At 39.9% G+C, this 15,312-nt stretch overlaps 1 protein-coding gene across 14 annotated transcripts in view; it reads right to left on the bottom strand.

Moving 5' to 3' along the window:
• Positions 1-15,312, bottom strand: part of TANC2 (tetratricopeptide repeat, ankyrin repeat and coiled-coil containing 2) — a 471,963-nt gene that overhangs the window by 26,759 nt on the left and 429,892 nt on the right. For all 14 annotated transcript variants that reach the window (XM_016932703.4, XM_016932704.4, XM_016932707.4 and 11 more), the window contains 4 exons: positions 12,307-12,429; positions 11,524-11,760; positions 5,149-5,334; positions 2,160-2,253 (listed from right to left, as the gene is read on the bottom strand). In XM_016932703.4, the coding sequence (XP_016788192.3) occupies positions 2,160-2,253; positions 5,149-5,334; positions 11,524-11,760; positions 12,307-12,429 (640 nt within the window). The remainder of the gene's footprint in view (positions 1-2,159; positions 2,254-5,148; positions 5,335-11,523; positions 11,761-12,306; positions 12,430-15,312) is intronic.

The following is a 15,312-nucleotide window of genomic DNA, read 5'->3' as shown; positions in this document are numbered from 1 at the left end:
CAGTAAATCAAAGTCCATTCTATACTAGTGATGAGTTGTAGGGTCACTGTCACATAATAAACATTATTTTCCAGAATTTTTTCTGAAATAAAATAATTTTTCATAGATATAGAAATTGTATTACAGCCAGGCACGGTGGCTCACACCTGTAACCCTAGCACTTTGGGAGGCTGAGGTGGGGAGATCACCTGAGGTCAGGGGTTTGAGACCAGCCTGGCCAACATGGTGAAACCCCATCTTTACTAAAAATACAAAAAAAAAAAAAAATTAGTCAGGTGTGGTGGTGCATGCCTGTAATCCCAGCTACTCGGGAGGCTGAGGCAGGAGAATCACTTGAACCCAGGAGGCAGAGGTTGCAGTGAGCCGAGATTGTGTCACTGCACTCTAGCCTGGGGGACAGAGTGAGACTCCGTCTCAAAAAAAAGAAAAAAAAAAAAAAGAAATCATATTACAAATAAATTTCATCTTAACTCATGTTTAAGTAGCTCTTCATGTTTATAATATTATAATTATATTGTATATATGCATAAGTCAAACACAACACAATTCTGATTACAAGCAAACACATGAAGTTTTGATTTTTCAAAATCTTGAGATATGGTACATATGTACAAAATTTACTGTAAAAATTTATTGTATACTTTAAGGAATAAAATATTTTAAAAATCCTGAGGCCATAAAATTTTATTCTAATAAGAAATTCATGTCAATAAAAATAAGTCCTCCATTTAATTCACGCCCTTCTTGAATATTTTTAAGGATTTCTTTCAAGTACACCATCAGAATGTGTTTGATATTCATCGCTATGACTATTAGTCTTGTAATTTCTATTCATTATCACCATGGGGACACGACTCTTTTTGCTGCTGTCAGTGGTTACACCGCCATGCCCTTGGCAACAAAGGGTCTGCTGGAGATGTGGCAACACTGTTGGAGAAGGCTGTGCTGATAGAAACACACCAACATGCCCCTCCTGCAGCTCTGGGTCACACACATATGCATACTCCAGAGCGGCTGATGTCCTGCCCAGTTCCTTCTCCTCTGGCTTCCCTCAGGGTGGGGCTCCAGAGACAGCAGCTGTTTCCAGCTGTACACTTTCCTTTAATCTGTCATGGACTCTTAAGCTGCAGCTGCCAGGCATCTGCTCCCTTTGGATCTTACAAAAGGAGGGATTATTCGAGAAGCAAATTCCTGAGTTTTGGACCATTCCACATGATGTTAAAGAAGTCAGGAAACGTGTGTAAGACTTTGTCACGAGAAGAAATGCCATAATAGGTCTTTATAAATTTTAAATGAGTTCAAGAACCTGTTATTTTTAATAACACTCTTATCCTAACCCAAATGCATACCCTTCTTGTTTAGTAAAATATTCTCCCTAGATTGGCCATCTCAATATTGGTCTACTTCTCCTGGAAAATATCACACATATCTGGGGTTACTCTACAGTTTTCATTGCCCTGGTTTCATAAAAACACATCCAAGGTTACTAATGTTTCTCCAGATGCTGCAGTTTAGACTTGGAGGGAAGACAACAATCACTTCCTGCAAAGGCCACAAGGAAGAGGCTTCTGTTTGCATTGTACCGAACGATACAGAAACTGATTTGCTACAGACCAACAGGAACTGCATGAGGCTGGGCATTCATTGTGCATCCAGATAGCAACTTTACTCATAATGTATTAGATTAATTGTGTCAGATACCACGCTATCACAGTAACATTTGGTTAAGCCAGAGGTGTGGGTGAAAATTTAACATCCTGGTTAACAAATGCAAGGGGAAAGAGTTATTTTGATGGGAGAAATATTTATTCCTAACTACTACAAGGATCACATAAAAAGGAGACAGGCCACAATAATTTTCTGCTCTGGTTTGGCACATTGTAAGGTAACTTTCAGTCTTTTAAAAATATTTGGAAACAAGAGAGGGAAAAAGTTTTGTTTGAAAGAAGACTCTGGTGCAAAGAGTATGGAGAATCCACAGGCAAAGAGGATTGAAAGAGGAAAACTGCTTGACTGTTTAGTTTGGCTGAATCAGTCTGCATTACAAAAGCCGGAGACAGAAGACTGCCAAATGTATGCCAGGGAAAAAATAAGGGGGTGAGATTCGAGAGTCCACACAAACACAACACATTCTTGAGGGCAACGTCCATGAGAGGTACCTGTCTCTCCCCAGAGACTGTCAAAGCTGTTGATCTGTGCTCGCTCTACTTCCTCTTCATCTTTTTCTGGAAGATCAAGTAGGTAGGAGACAATCTGAAACAAGAAGTTGTGTCAGCTCAAACTTCAGGTGGAAAACTATGCTATTGACACTAGCCTGTGAGGTTTGGAAGATGCTTGGATGATCCAAGTATCACTAAATCTCTTGCACACAAAAGGAATCAGAATTGACCGTCCTAATAAAGAAACTCACAGCTTCCATGATGAGCATTTGTCTTATCAGGTATGGTTTACACATTTCTCTAGAATGCAATTCACTTATATAGCATGTGATTTTTAAAAAATTACATATTCTTCATATTTAAGTTAAAGAAGCAATCCTTCCTCCTCCCTATAAAAAAGCCATAGAAAATAAATATGAGAAAACTGAGGGCCTGTTTTTCTTTCTTTTTTTTTTTTTGAGACAGGGTCTCGTTCTGTCACCTAGACTGGAGTGCAGTAATGTGTTCATGACTCACTGCAGTCTTGACCTCCCAGGCTCAAGCAATCTTTGCACTTCAGCCTCCGGATTAGCTGGGACTACAGGCATGCACCACCACACCTGGCTAATTAAAAAAGTTTTTTTTTTCTTCCCCAGAGATGTGGGTCTTGCCATGTTGTCCAGGGTGGTCTTGAACTCCTGGACTCAAGTGATTCTCCTGCTTTGGTCTCCCAAAGTGCTGGGATTACAGGTGTCAGCCACTGCATCTGGCCCTGTGTTTCCTCAGAGTAAAGTGATTATCTTCCTTTTTCCTCTCAGATGTATAAGGACTGTTCTGCAACTAGTAAAGGGAGAAAAATCTCTAAACACAATGAAAAGTGACAGTTCTGTTTCTGGGAATTTGACTGAACAGGGTTCAAAAACCTCCCATAGATGATACAAATTTAATATTACTTAACACTCCCTTGGTGACATGTCAGCTCAATTGATATGGTAGCTGTTTTGCTGATTATCCCATGCTTGCACTGGCCCATGAAAGCTGACTGTTAAATTCTCAGAAATTCTGAAAGCCAGTTGTTTATTAGAAATCAAATAGCAATTAAATAAATTAACATTAAAAACAAAGGTTAAAGAATACTCAAATCTCGGAACTTCCTATTATTTAACTATATCTTACTATTATCTATGCTGTTGAGGTTATTTATATTGATTGTGCATGTCTTGTCTGCATGGTGGGAATATTACATCACAACATGCTACTATGCTTCTCCTCCCCTCTTTGTTTCAGTGATGTCACACTGGTAGCTTGAAATTGGCCATGATGGGAGTATTTACACCCTTGAAACTGGCAAACATTATAAATCAGGGCTTCATTTAGTGCTAAAGCTGAAAGAGGATTCAGTTCAATGAATATAGTTCGTATGTGGATGAGAAGTAGTTTAACAGTAGATCACATATCAGATTTAACGGCAATACAGTTATTGAGAAAAGAGCAAACTGGGATGCAGCTCCATTTGTCAAACTTTCGTTATAAGTTACAACCACAGGTTAGCTAAAAATTTGGCAAAAATCAACAAAAGCTTTCAATTAAGAGTATTATGTAGTTCATTATTATTTGTAAGTTGTGTGCAACATATTCTTTTTGTTTGTTTGTTTTTTTTGAGATGGAGTTTGCTCTTGCTGCCCAGGCTGGAGTACAATGGCATGATCTCAGCTCACTGCAACCTCCGCCTCCCGGGTTCAGGTGATTCTCCTGTCTCAGCCTCCCGAGTAGCTGGGATTACAGGTGCCTACTGCCATGCCTGACTAATTTTTGTATTTTTAGTACAGATGGGGTTTCACCACGTTGGCCAGGCTGGTCTCCAACTTCTGACCTCAGGTGATCCACCCGCCTTGGCCTCCCAAAGTGCTGGGATTACAGGCGTGAGCCACCACGCCCAGCCTCTTTTTTTTTTTTTTTAATTATTTCAAATTTTATTGTAGATTCAAGGGCAGTGAATGTACAGGTTTGTTTCATGGTGTACTGGATGATGCCGAGGTTTGGGACACAAAAGTTCCCATCACCTGGTAGTGAGGATAACAACAGTTTTTCAACCCTTTCCCCTTCCTTTCCCCTCCCAGTAGTCCCCAGTGTCTACTGTTGCCTCTTTATGTCCATAGGTACTCAATGTTTAGCTCCCACTTATCAATGAGAACATGTGGTATTTGGTTTTCTGTTCCTGTGTTAATTCACTTAGGATACTGGCCTTCAGTTGCATCTATGTTGCTGCAAAGGACATGATTTTGTTCTTCTTACGGCTGTGTAGTATTCCACGGCAACACATTCTATCAGTAAAATTTATAATAAACGTATGCGCACACACACAAACACACACCCCTGTTCCACCCCACACCCCTCTTCACGGTTGGTTGTTAAACATTTCCTAGCACACTACCAATTCCCTACATTTGCCACTATTATTGTTATTATCATTAATAAATAAACTGTATAATGTTTAACAGTTTACCAAGCATCCCTTATAACAGCCTTGTATAAAGGAGTTTATTAGCTTCACTTTGCTGATGGGAAACTAAACTTCTAAGAGATTAGGTAAATTGTTCAAGGGCTAGAGTTAATGAATAGCGAGGCTGGGACTCAAATCTGGTCCTTCTGAGATTCTAAATGTTATGCTGTTCCTGTGCCACATTATCTAACCATGTGACTACACCTCAATAATTCATCTCTTTGAGCCTTGGTGCCACTGTCTGTTAAACAGGGAGGAAAACATGGAGAATAATTATATCATTTCCACGGTCCTTTCCAACTCGCACCTTTCTATACCTATAATTTGAGGGACTTTGGCATTTGAGTAAAGTGCTTCATGGAGTTTAATCTCCTTATTATTCAGAGCAGCGATCACGAATTCACATTAATTTGGTTGGCAATTTTGTCTTCGTGCAATCTTTTCTCCTGGTTTCCTGGGTCCTTCAATACATAGCTTGAAAAAACAATCCTATTGCCTACTTCTTACCTCAGTATAACCCATGCTGGCTGCAGCAATGAGGGCCTGTTGGATGGCATGGCTCTTCTTAAATACTCCTTGCTGCTGGCCGGCCATCGTCCAGTCACACTGAATCAAAAACTTGACAACCTCCAGATGACCTCGGAGTGCAGCATGAACCAAAGCACACTGCCCGTTCTTATCCAAATGATCCACCTAAGAGGAGAGGACAGGAGATATGTGTGAACACAGACTTGTGGCTGAGCTTGCAATCTAGTCACATCCACCACTGCACAAGCCTAGGCTACTAAGAATCATCCTTTCCACTCCTGGAACCAATCTCTGAGCAAATTCAGGAGACTCTGCTCAGCCTAGATTATTACTGAGCTACAACTATGCTAAATGTCTCTCTGGGAAGAACTTCTTTTCCTCAGAAAAGGTCAGACTTTTTTTTGCATTCCAAGAAAAACAAAAACCAAAACTCTCAGTTTGAGCTTCGTCTTCCTGAGGTAAATTCTTCTTTGTCTCCTCAAATAGTTCATTTTAGACCAAGATTTGAGAAACTGGTAGCTCTGCTGGCGTAAAAAAAATTATCTTTGAAATCAAAAAAGGGAAGAAAAACATTTTGAAGCTACAATTTTTTGGCCTTCCAAAGAAGCAAAACATCTCACATCATGAATCATTTGACCACCAAACTTTGGCAAAGTCTGCTTCTCTCTTCCAGCAGGAGGGAGGACTCTCAAAGATCTGCCCCAAATGGCTAGAGGCACTTCTGGCTTAGCGCACCAATAGCCGTCTTCATAATTTCAGTGTTGGTTACAAGTTTAGGCTGAAAGAAGACCCTGATCAAGACTGATTTACCAGAAGGGCCTTCGTTTCAACAGACGAGTAGCCTTTCATTAGATGAGTAGCCTTTTCTGGTAGGTAGGTGGTACTTGTCCTGCAGTAGTTAGATCAGTTGAAAATATAAGTTCTGTTTCTGGCTTTCCTACTGATTTCAGTTCCATCCAGCCATCCACATAGTGAATATTTACTGAATACAGAGTATGTGGCAAAGTACCACTTAGGTGAATAAGACAGTAAATATATAGGTTCTGCTCTCAAGGACTCTCCAACAAGGTAGGGGAGATGTGACCAATGTGACAAGAGCCTGTCCAACAAAGGAGTATACAATAAATTTAAAGGAACGTAAAAGTGAAATAACATTTCAGAGAAAGGAAAGATTAATTCCTGGCTAGAATCAGGAACAGATTCAGACAGAAAGGTCTATCTTGACTGGCTGAGATGGAAAATGATTAATGTATTCTACTTTTTGTAAGAGTAGGGCACATGAAAGGGAAGTTTAAACTCTAAGGTGGAAAAGGTCTTTTGGGACAGAGCATGGATATTTCTGAATGCCAGGCTAAGTGGTCTGAATTGTAACCAATAGGCAGTGAAGTCATTGAGTGTTTTCATGCTCAGAACTGTATTTTCAAAAACTAAGCGAATGGATAAAAGAAACCATGGCTCCTTGGAGAAATGGTTGATTCCAGGACTGGGGTAAGAGATGAGACTAGAACATCTTGTGGTGTCAGAAAGTCTGAAAATGCTCAAAAATTAATAGAGGGAAGTTGAAAGGACACAGGAATCAGTTTGAAGGAGATCCCAATGGCCAAATCTGGGGCAAGGTGAACAATGATAATGAATAATAATGGTAATGGATTTCAGGCTATGGAATAAAATAAATATCCATGACTTCATAGTAATATCAATAAATACTTGAATAAATACATGGGGGAGAAGGGATCGCTTTCCCTTTCAGTAACATCTCAATTAATACATGTTGAGGGAATGATGGAAGCAGAAGATCACTGTTAGGCAAACATCAAAGCAATAATTATTGCAGTGGCTGGGCATGGTGGCTCATGCCTGTAATCCCAGCACTTTGGGAGGCCGAGGCGGGTGGATCACCTGAGGTCACGAGTTCGAGACCAGCCTGGCCAACATGGTGAAACCCCATCTCTATTAAAAAATACAAAAATTAGCTGGGTGTGGTGGTGGGTGCCTGTAATCCCAGCTACTCCGGAGGGTGAGGCAGGAGAATCACTTGAACCTGGGAGGCGGAGATTGCAGTGAGCTGAGATCATGCCATTGCACTCCAGCCTGGGCGACAAGAGTGAAACTCCTCTCAAAAAAAAAAAAAAAATAATAATAATAATTACTGCAGCAAGAATCACTAATGGAGCCTAACATTAGTGGACAAAAGTATGACAAGAACCGGGACGTCTATCTTTCTAGTCTCAAAAGCATAACCCTAAAAGATATTTCTTAATTACAAAAGGAAAAACAGTAACTTCAGAGCTGAGAAACCTGGAAGACATTACCTTAGATGCCTGTTGGGGGTCAATGTCCTCCTAATTCTGGAGTAGGGGTTAAGCTAGAGTGATCAAATGCTCAGAAGAATCCAGCGAAGAAAAAGACTTCTGAAATAATGAAGAACATTATTCCGTATTGGAGGCCTTTTTGGACAGGTATTGTGCGGTGGCCTTGGTATGTACTTTCTTGGACAATGTCGCATCATCACTGATATATGGTCAGTGTGTTGGTGAGCAGGTCTAGGGTAGCCAAGTGACTGAGGTTAACACCACCTGTAATAAGACCTATCAACAGCAGGGACTTCTAGTGCTGCATTTTTATAAGGGTACAGCATTGCTTACGTGGTATTCTTGCCAAAAATATATACACTCAATCTCACAGTGAGAAAACATTAGATAAACTAAAATTGAAAAACATTCTACAGAACAACTGGCTGGTATTCTTCAAAACTGTCAAGCTCATAAAAGATCAACAAAGACTGAGAAACTCTCACAGGTTGGAGGAGACTAAGGAGGCACAACATTAAATGTAATGTGAGATCCTGACCTGGATTCTCTAATGCAAAAATGATCAGTGGGACAGTTGGACAAATTTCAGTAAGGTCTGTAGATTAGTTAATAGTATTATCACCAAATTACTTTCCTGGTTTTGATAATGAGACTACAATTACTTAGGCTGTTAACATTAGGAGAAGCTGAATGGAGGATATACAGAAACTCTATGCATTTTTTTTTGCCTACAAGAGAATTATTTTATTTACTTTTATTATTTTAAATTGACACATAATAATTGTGCATATTTATGGGGTACAGTGTGATATTTTGATACATGTATGCAATGTGTAATGATCAAATTAGGGTAATTAGCATACCCATCACCTCAAATGTGTATCATTTCTTTGTGTTGGGTCTCTGCACTATTTTTGCAGTATCTTTGAAAGTCTAAAATTACTTCAAAATAAAAGCTCTACAAAAGCTAAGGGGATGGTGTGTAATAGATGAGATGAGAATCTGAAAAACGGGTTTGTTACACAAGAAGACTCCAAGAATAATTCAGGGGGATAGTGGCAGTTGGGGTAGAGACCAAGGAGTAGCTTCTCAAGCTCTTTTGAGGATAACATTGAAAAGTGCTGGCCACTAAATGAATTAGGAAGGGCAAAGGAGGGAAAGATGTCAATGACTCCCTAGTTCTGAGAAAAACGGAGGCTACATTAGCAGACTTTGAAAATCCAGAAAGAGGAGGGTAAAGATGCTGAGTGATTTTAGAAAGCTGGATCTGAGGAACTAACTAGTCAGGGATATGAACATGCCTGCCAAGGAAGCAGTTACAAATGTGAAACTACAGCTCAAAAACACTTTCAGAAATTAGCAATTTGGGGTTAAGAGTCACCAAAATGTAGGTAGGAGAACTAGAACCCAGTCGGGTTTGACGCCAAAGCCTATGACTTTAATGCTGAAGCCATGGCGAGTATGAGGACGGAAGGAAGACCAGAGGATCTCAGTGAACAGTTCTATCAGAAGAAGAAGAGAGGGGCAGCCAGAGAAGTGGGAAATGACATTAAAAGTTTACTACTGGCCGAGCACAGTGGCTCACGCCTGTAATCCCAGCACTTTGGGAGGCCAAGGTGGGTGGATCACCTGAGGTCAGGAGTTCAAGACCAGCCTGGCCAACATGGTGAAACCCCATCTCTACTAAAAATACAAAAATTAGCCAGGCGTGGTGGTGTGCGCCTGTAGTCCCAGCTACTTGGGAGGCTGAGGCAGGGGAATTGCTTGAACCCAGGAGGCAGAGGCTGCAGTGAGCCAAGAATGTGCCACTGCACTCCAGCCTAGGCAACAGAGCCAGGCTCTGTTTAAAAAAAAAAAAAAAGGTTTATTATTGCTAATACTATGGAGGGGCTCAGAGATGTGAGGAATGAGACAAAGCTGCTTTATTTGGTGAATGGCAGTCATTAGTGACTTTTAAAAGAGCAGCTTGGTAGAATGTAGGGAGGTTGGGTTATTTTCTTTTTTACAGATACTATTTATTAGGCACTATATAAGATTAAAAGAGACTTTAACACCTCTTTTAAAAAAAGGCTTTATCTCTTTCAATGCTTACACTGACTCGTTTAACACCCTTTTTATAGATGAAAAGTGCGATTGAGAGCGGTTAAGTGACTTGTTCAAGCCCTCGTATAAATTAAGTATGGACACAGGATTTGACCCAGTTGTGTCTGATCCTAAAGCTTATCATTTTAATGAGTTGCCTCCTCTCTCATTCATGGAAGCCAGAATGCAAGTGGTTAAGGAGTAATAAAGAGGTGAATGTAGCCAGTATAGAGGACTCTTAGGACAGGTTTGGCAGAGGTGAAAGGGAAGAGATGGGATGTTGCTTCTGGTTAGCAAGGGAGAGGAACATTTCTTTTTTAGGTTAGGTAGGTTTCTACATTCATAGGTTTGTAGAAACTGAGAAAAAAGGTAGTGTGAATTTAGAAAAAGCATGAAATAACGTGAGAGAATGAGCAACACCGTGGGTTAAGAGTGTAGAGGAGGAGACAATTGCTCTGGAAAGGAAGGTAAGTACTTCCTTCTCTAAGGCAAAGTAGAGGTGAGCGTACGTAAGAACTGATAAGAGTTTTGAGATACAGGCACCTTGAGATGAGCTCGATCACAGTGATGAAGGGCAGAAGAGGCATGATAGGATCTTGAAAGAAGTACATATGAGTTACATTTCTGCTCTGGGGAAAACAATGAAAGATGAAGAAAAGGATGGCTTGGCAGTGTAAGGGCTGAACAGCAGGAAAGACCCAGCTAAGATCAGAATATGAAGTGACAGCAATAGTAAGAAGGGCTGGCTGCCGTGGCTCATGCTTGTAATCCTAGCGCTTTGGGAGGCCACAGTGGGAGGATCTCTTGATCCAAGGAGTTTTAGCAAACCTCCGAGCAATATAGCAAGACCCTGCCTCTACAAAATAGGAAAAAAATAAAGCTGAGTGTGGTGGCGCATACCTATACTCCTGGCTACTGGGGAGGCTGAAGACTGCAGTGAGCTACAATCATGCCACTGCACTCTGGCCTAGGCAACAGAACAAGACTTTGTCTCTAAAAAGAAAATGAAAATAGTAACGAGGCCCAGTTATCATTGTTCCTAGAGGTGTCCATTCAAATGAATGGGATGTCACAGGTGCACAATCACTGTGCTACAGTAAACTTCTAAGGCTCTGAGATGTCACTGAGAGGCCTACGTCTCAGTTCCCAAAGGAGTGGAGGAGTCCCACTTTCTCCCCTGGTAACAGCACTGAATACTGCAGAATGAAGTCATACTATGACTTGTATTTCACTATGAAACCACTAAAGTCCTCAGTTTGTTTTCAGGACTGAAACAAAATACTATGAGGCCAGATTTTTTTTTCCCAGAGGCCCACATTTGTGAGACCAGCATTTTTCTTTTCACCAATATTGTGAAATCGAGTTTTTATACATAAAGCAAACATATTTTGGAAATGTTTTCAGAGAACTGATCAGTACTAACAGAAGCACTTCGAGGTGCCCTTGGTCAGTCTGAGTATAAATAGGGAGAATCATCTTCTTCCCTTATCTCTAGAGTGGTGGTCTTCAAGGACAGGATGAAGGTGTCTGGTCCTGTTCTCATCTCCATGGCTAAGTTTTCTTCTCTACACATGAAAGGCTTAGAGCCTGCAGGTGTCATTTGGTCCAGACCTGCCACTGCAGTCTCCTTGCTTCCTCACTTCTCCTTCCTCTCTTTGTTAAAAAGAGGCTTCTTCTGAGCTCAATAGATCATTTCTGGGTTGTTATGTAGAAACTTTTTGTGGTTACTGATAAATGCAGTTTCCCAAGCACCTCTCAAAGGGTTTAGAACTGTGTGCTCCTGCAGGATGGATGGCAGTGGCCCTGCACATATGCAGAACCAGCACTCTCTCTGATCTGCTCTCCATCATGGTTTGATATACTCTACCCAGACTCATGAAGTAACACTGGAGATAAGAAAGAGTATGCATCGAAAATAAAGAAAAAGGGAAGAAAAGCAGCAGAGCTGGGCAGCCAGTACCTTGGCCCGTTTCTTGCACAGCAGCACCACAATGCTCAGGTACCCTGCTGCTGCAGCATATCCCAGGGGAGTCAGGCCACTTTCAGAAGAGGCATCCACGTTGGCCCCGAACTCCAGCAGCAGGGCTACCATTTCTGTGTAACCAAGATGGGACTGAACACATAGAATTGGAGCATTATTTAAAACCTCTGTCCGGTAATTAATATTGGCACCTCCCAAAATCAGCAGTCGGCTGACCTAGAAATAAACAAACAGAACTAATAATTAGACAAACAGGAGTCACATCCTTTTAGTCATCTTTTATTAAACCATCTAACATTCTACAACAGTGTCTAGTAGCATTTAGTAATTGCTTTATTTTATAATCTCATTTGCTCCTTTTTCTTTTCCTTTGGTAGGTAATGTAAAATACCTCCTTTACATAAATGGCATAGTAACTAGAGCAATTGCCTCCTATACTGTAGTGCTGAACATAGTCTCTACGAAGTGAGCTCTTGGTCAGAAAAGCTCCTACCAAGACAAAGGCTACCTGAGATCAATTTACTCTTTGGAACCAGCAGGACCTGATCCCATATGTCAGAGTCAGCTTACAGAAGTTAAGAGGACAATGGAGCTAGTCTCTAATTTATAGAATAAAATTTAACAATTTAAAATATATTAAATTATCAATAAAAGGCTAATAAGACAAGTCAAAGATCAACTAAATAGCTACTTAATGTCCTTCTAGTTTTATTTTTTCATAGTTAATTCCTTATCATATTTATAATTTCTTTATAAATTTACCTTTATATTTGGAGTGTAGAGATTTCGTAAAGACGCCAGTGCCATGGAAAGACCTTCTGTGCTATAGGAGATCCAGAGACCTTGGAGGATGGAGGATGATACACCAACTTTTTTACTCAAACCCTGAATAAGAAATACAGACAATTAAATTAGTAGCCCAGCAAAAAAAAGTAGCATCAGTGGTGAATTAGTGGCCTCTTTGTTTTTGGTACTAATGAATGAGAGCGGAGTCTCACCCTAACAATGTTCATGCCAAGCAAAGCCTAGGTGGGGGGACAAAGACCAGTCCTGCAGGAACAAGCTAACTGAAACAGTCTCCATCTCTGCAGCCCTTAGCAACACGTCTACTCAACACCTCTCTTTTCTGTTATATCTGGATATAATTTATTTTTCTATATCTTTTTTATTAGCCTTCTTCAATAAATCTCTTAAATTCAAGTTACTAAATTACACACTGTGGCAGAAATAATGCAATGTGATCACTGATTTCCATTTCATTTTCTTCCTGAACATTTGGAAAAACTCTATTTCCCAGGCTCCTTTACAGTTAGGTAGGCCATGTGACTGAATTCTGGTGAATAAAATTAGGGCATAAATAATATGTCATGTCCAGGCTTGGCTCCAAAACTTCCTGCATATTTCTCTACACTTTCTATTGTTCCTTTTGATTACAGGCCAGATGTAGAAGATCCAATGGAGAATTCTGAGGCCCAAGGTGATTTTAGAACTACTACACGGAAGGAGCCTGCCCAGACATCTGCACTGTACTGTGATGTAAGGAGAAATAAATCTTTGTTAAGTCATTGAGATTTTGCAGGTTTGTCAATAGCAGCTAGTGTTCTTCACCTTAACTAATATATCCCAAAATGATTACATATGCTTATCCTCAGGAAAAAAACAGCAATACAGGCTTGATTGCCATCCACAACAAATTTTCTCCTAGTATCACTGGCACAGGTCCCACGACATGTACTAATATTTGTCCTTTTCACATGGGCTTCCCCAGAAGGAAGTTAGAATAATATGTTCTTCAGATCTCCTGATTGTTAGACACTCTCTGACAATCATCTTACTCTTCTGTCAATATCTGGATCAAATCAGTTAAAGAAGGAAATCCTGAGGGCAGGAAGATATTAACAATGAAATTTGGGTTGTAATAAGAGATATAGGGAGGTACTTCTTTTAAAAACTTAAGCTACTTCTGCTTTCTTTGTCCCTAAAATATAGAATGTTCTTGCCTAGAATACCTACATATACCCAAAATCAGGAAGGTGTGTTTATCCGGCATACTAGGGAAGGGGCATCTACAAAGGAGGAATGTGTCAGTAACTTATGAGTTATAAATTCATCTAACAAGACCTCTATTCATGGTGGTCAAGGTCTTCCCATAGAGGGTTCAGGGTCTCTAAAGTGGGTTAGGAAAAAACTTCCTGTAGAGGGAATTCTCACACTAGAGGAAAGGCTGAAAGGTGAATAATGCTGTGGGAAGGCTAGATACACGAACGTTTTAAAGGCTTTTCCGACACAGGCACCTTTTTTTTTCTCCCTGTGGGGATATTCTGATGCAACCAAAAATTAAATCATTGAACTTTCCTATTAAAAATTTTATTTTCAGCCAGGTGCAGTGGTACATGTCTGTAATCCCAGCACTTTGGGAGGTGGTGGTGGGAGGATTGCTTGGGCCCAGGAGCTTGAGACCAGGGAAATGTAGGGAGACTACATCTTTACAAAAAAATTAAAATATTAGCCAGGCATGCTGGTGCATGCCTGTGGTCCCAGCTACTTGGGAGGCTGAGGTGGGAGGATCGCTTGAGCCCGGGAGTTTGAGGCTGTGGTGAGCAGTGATCGTGCCACTGCACTCCAGCCTGGGCAACACTGTGAGGTTTTGTCTCAAAAAAACCAAAAAACAACAACAACCAAAAAACAGAAGGAAAAAAGACTTCTACATTTCAGTTTTTGAAATTATAAAAATAATATAAATTTTTTATAAAAATCAAATGAAATAATATGGTATTAAAAATAAACCTCCCATCTCAATCCTAAGAGGTGACTCCTATTAACACATTAGTGTTTATTATTTAACACATTTTCTATATATATGCAAAATACATACATACAAGTGCATATAAACAATGTAAAATTTACTTTATTAAACATTTTTGATTAAGGAAAATTTAAAACGTATTTACAAAAGTAGAGAGGAATAGTATAATAAAGCTCTCATGTACCCATCACCTCACTTCAGTAATTTTCAACTCATGGCCAACCTTGTATTATTTACACTCCTGCTCATATCCCCTTCCCTTGATGGGATTATTTTGAAAAATCCCAGATATTTTATCAGTTAATATTTAATTATTTTAGTCAGTGTCTCTAAACAGATATGAACTTTTTAAAACATACCTAAAACTAAGAAGGATTCTATAATATGAAATATCCCAACAGTGTTCAAATTCCCTTGATTAGCTAAAAAAAGGAACTAAAATTTTTTTGGTTTGAATTGGGATTCACATAAGGTCCATACACTGTTACTGGCTTTAAAACACTTTCATATTACTAGGTAGTTCTAGGCTTTGTTCTCCCTCACTATTATAGCTTTTAATAATCATCCATGTACATGTATCTTTATACACCTATGCATATATATCTATAGAATATGCCTCAAGAAGTTGATATATTTTGCGATATTTTGACATGGCTTTATCAAAGTGGCTGCAAGTGTTTATACATTCTCAACAAAAAATCCACAGCTTGATAAAATGAGGAAGGATGGTGCTAATTATTTCTACGTATCCTCTCGTTCCATTCTATCCTAAGAGCATGAGCCAAAAGGCTGGGTCAAATCCTAGCAGACTAGACCTTTGGGTGCCCAGAAACACAATCCTATGCTGGGAGGCTGAAACAGAATCCAGTTTTAACTCCTCACACCACAAGATTATTTCCCTTTTCATCCTCCTTGATTATTTAAAAATGGCTACCTAATTTCTACATGGTCCATATTCTCTC

The sequence above is a fragment of the Pan troglodytes genome, chromosome 19 (assembly GCF_028858775.2).
Source record: "Pan troglodytes isolate AG18354 chromosome 19, NHGRI_mPanTro3-v2.0_pri, whole genome shotgun sequence".
NCBI lineage: Eukaryota > Metazoa > Chordata > Mammalia > Primates > Hominidae > Pan > Pan troglodytes.
The sequence above is the reverse complement of the archived record's forward strand: the minus strand, read 5'-3'. Positions and strand labels throughout refer to the sequence as shown.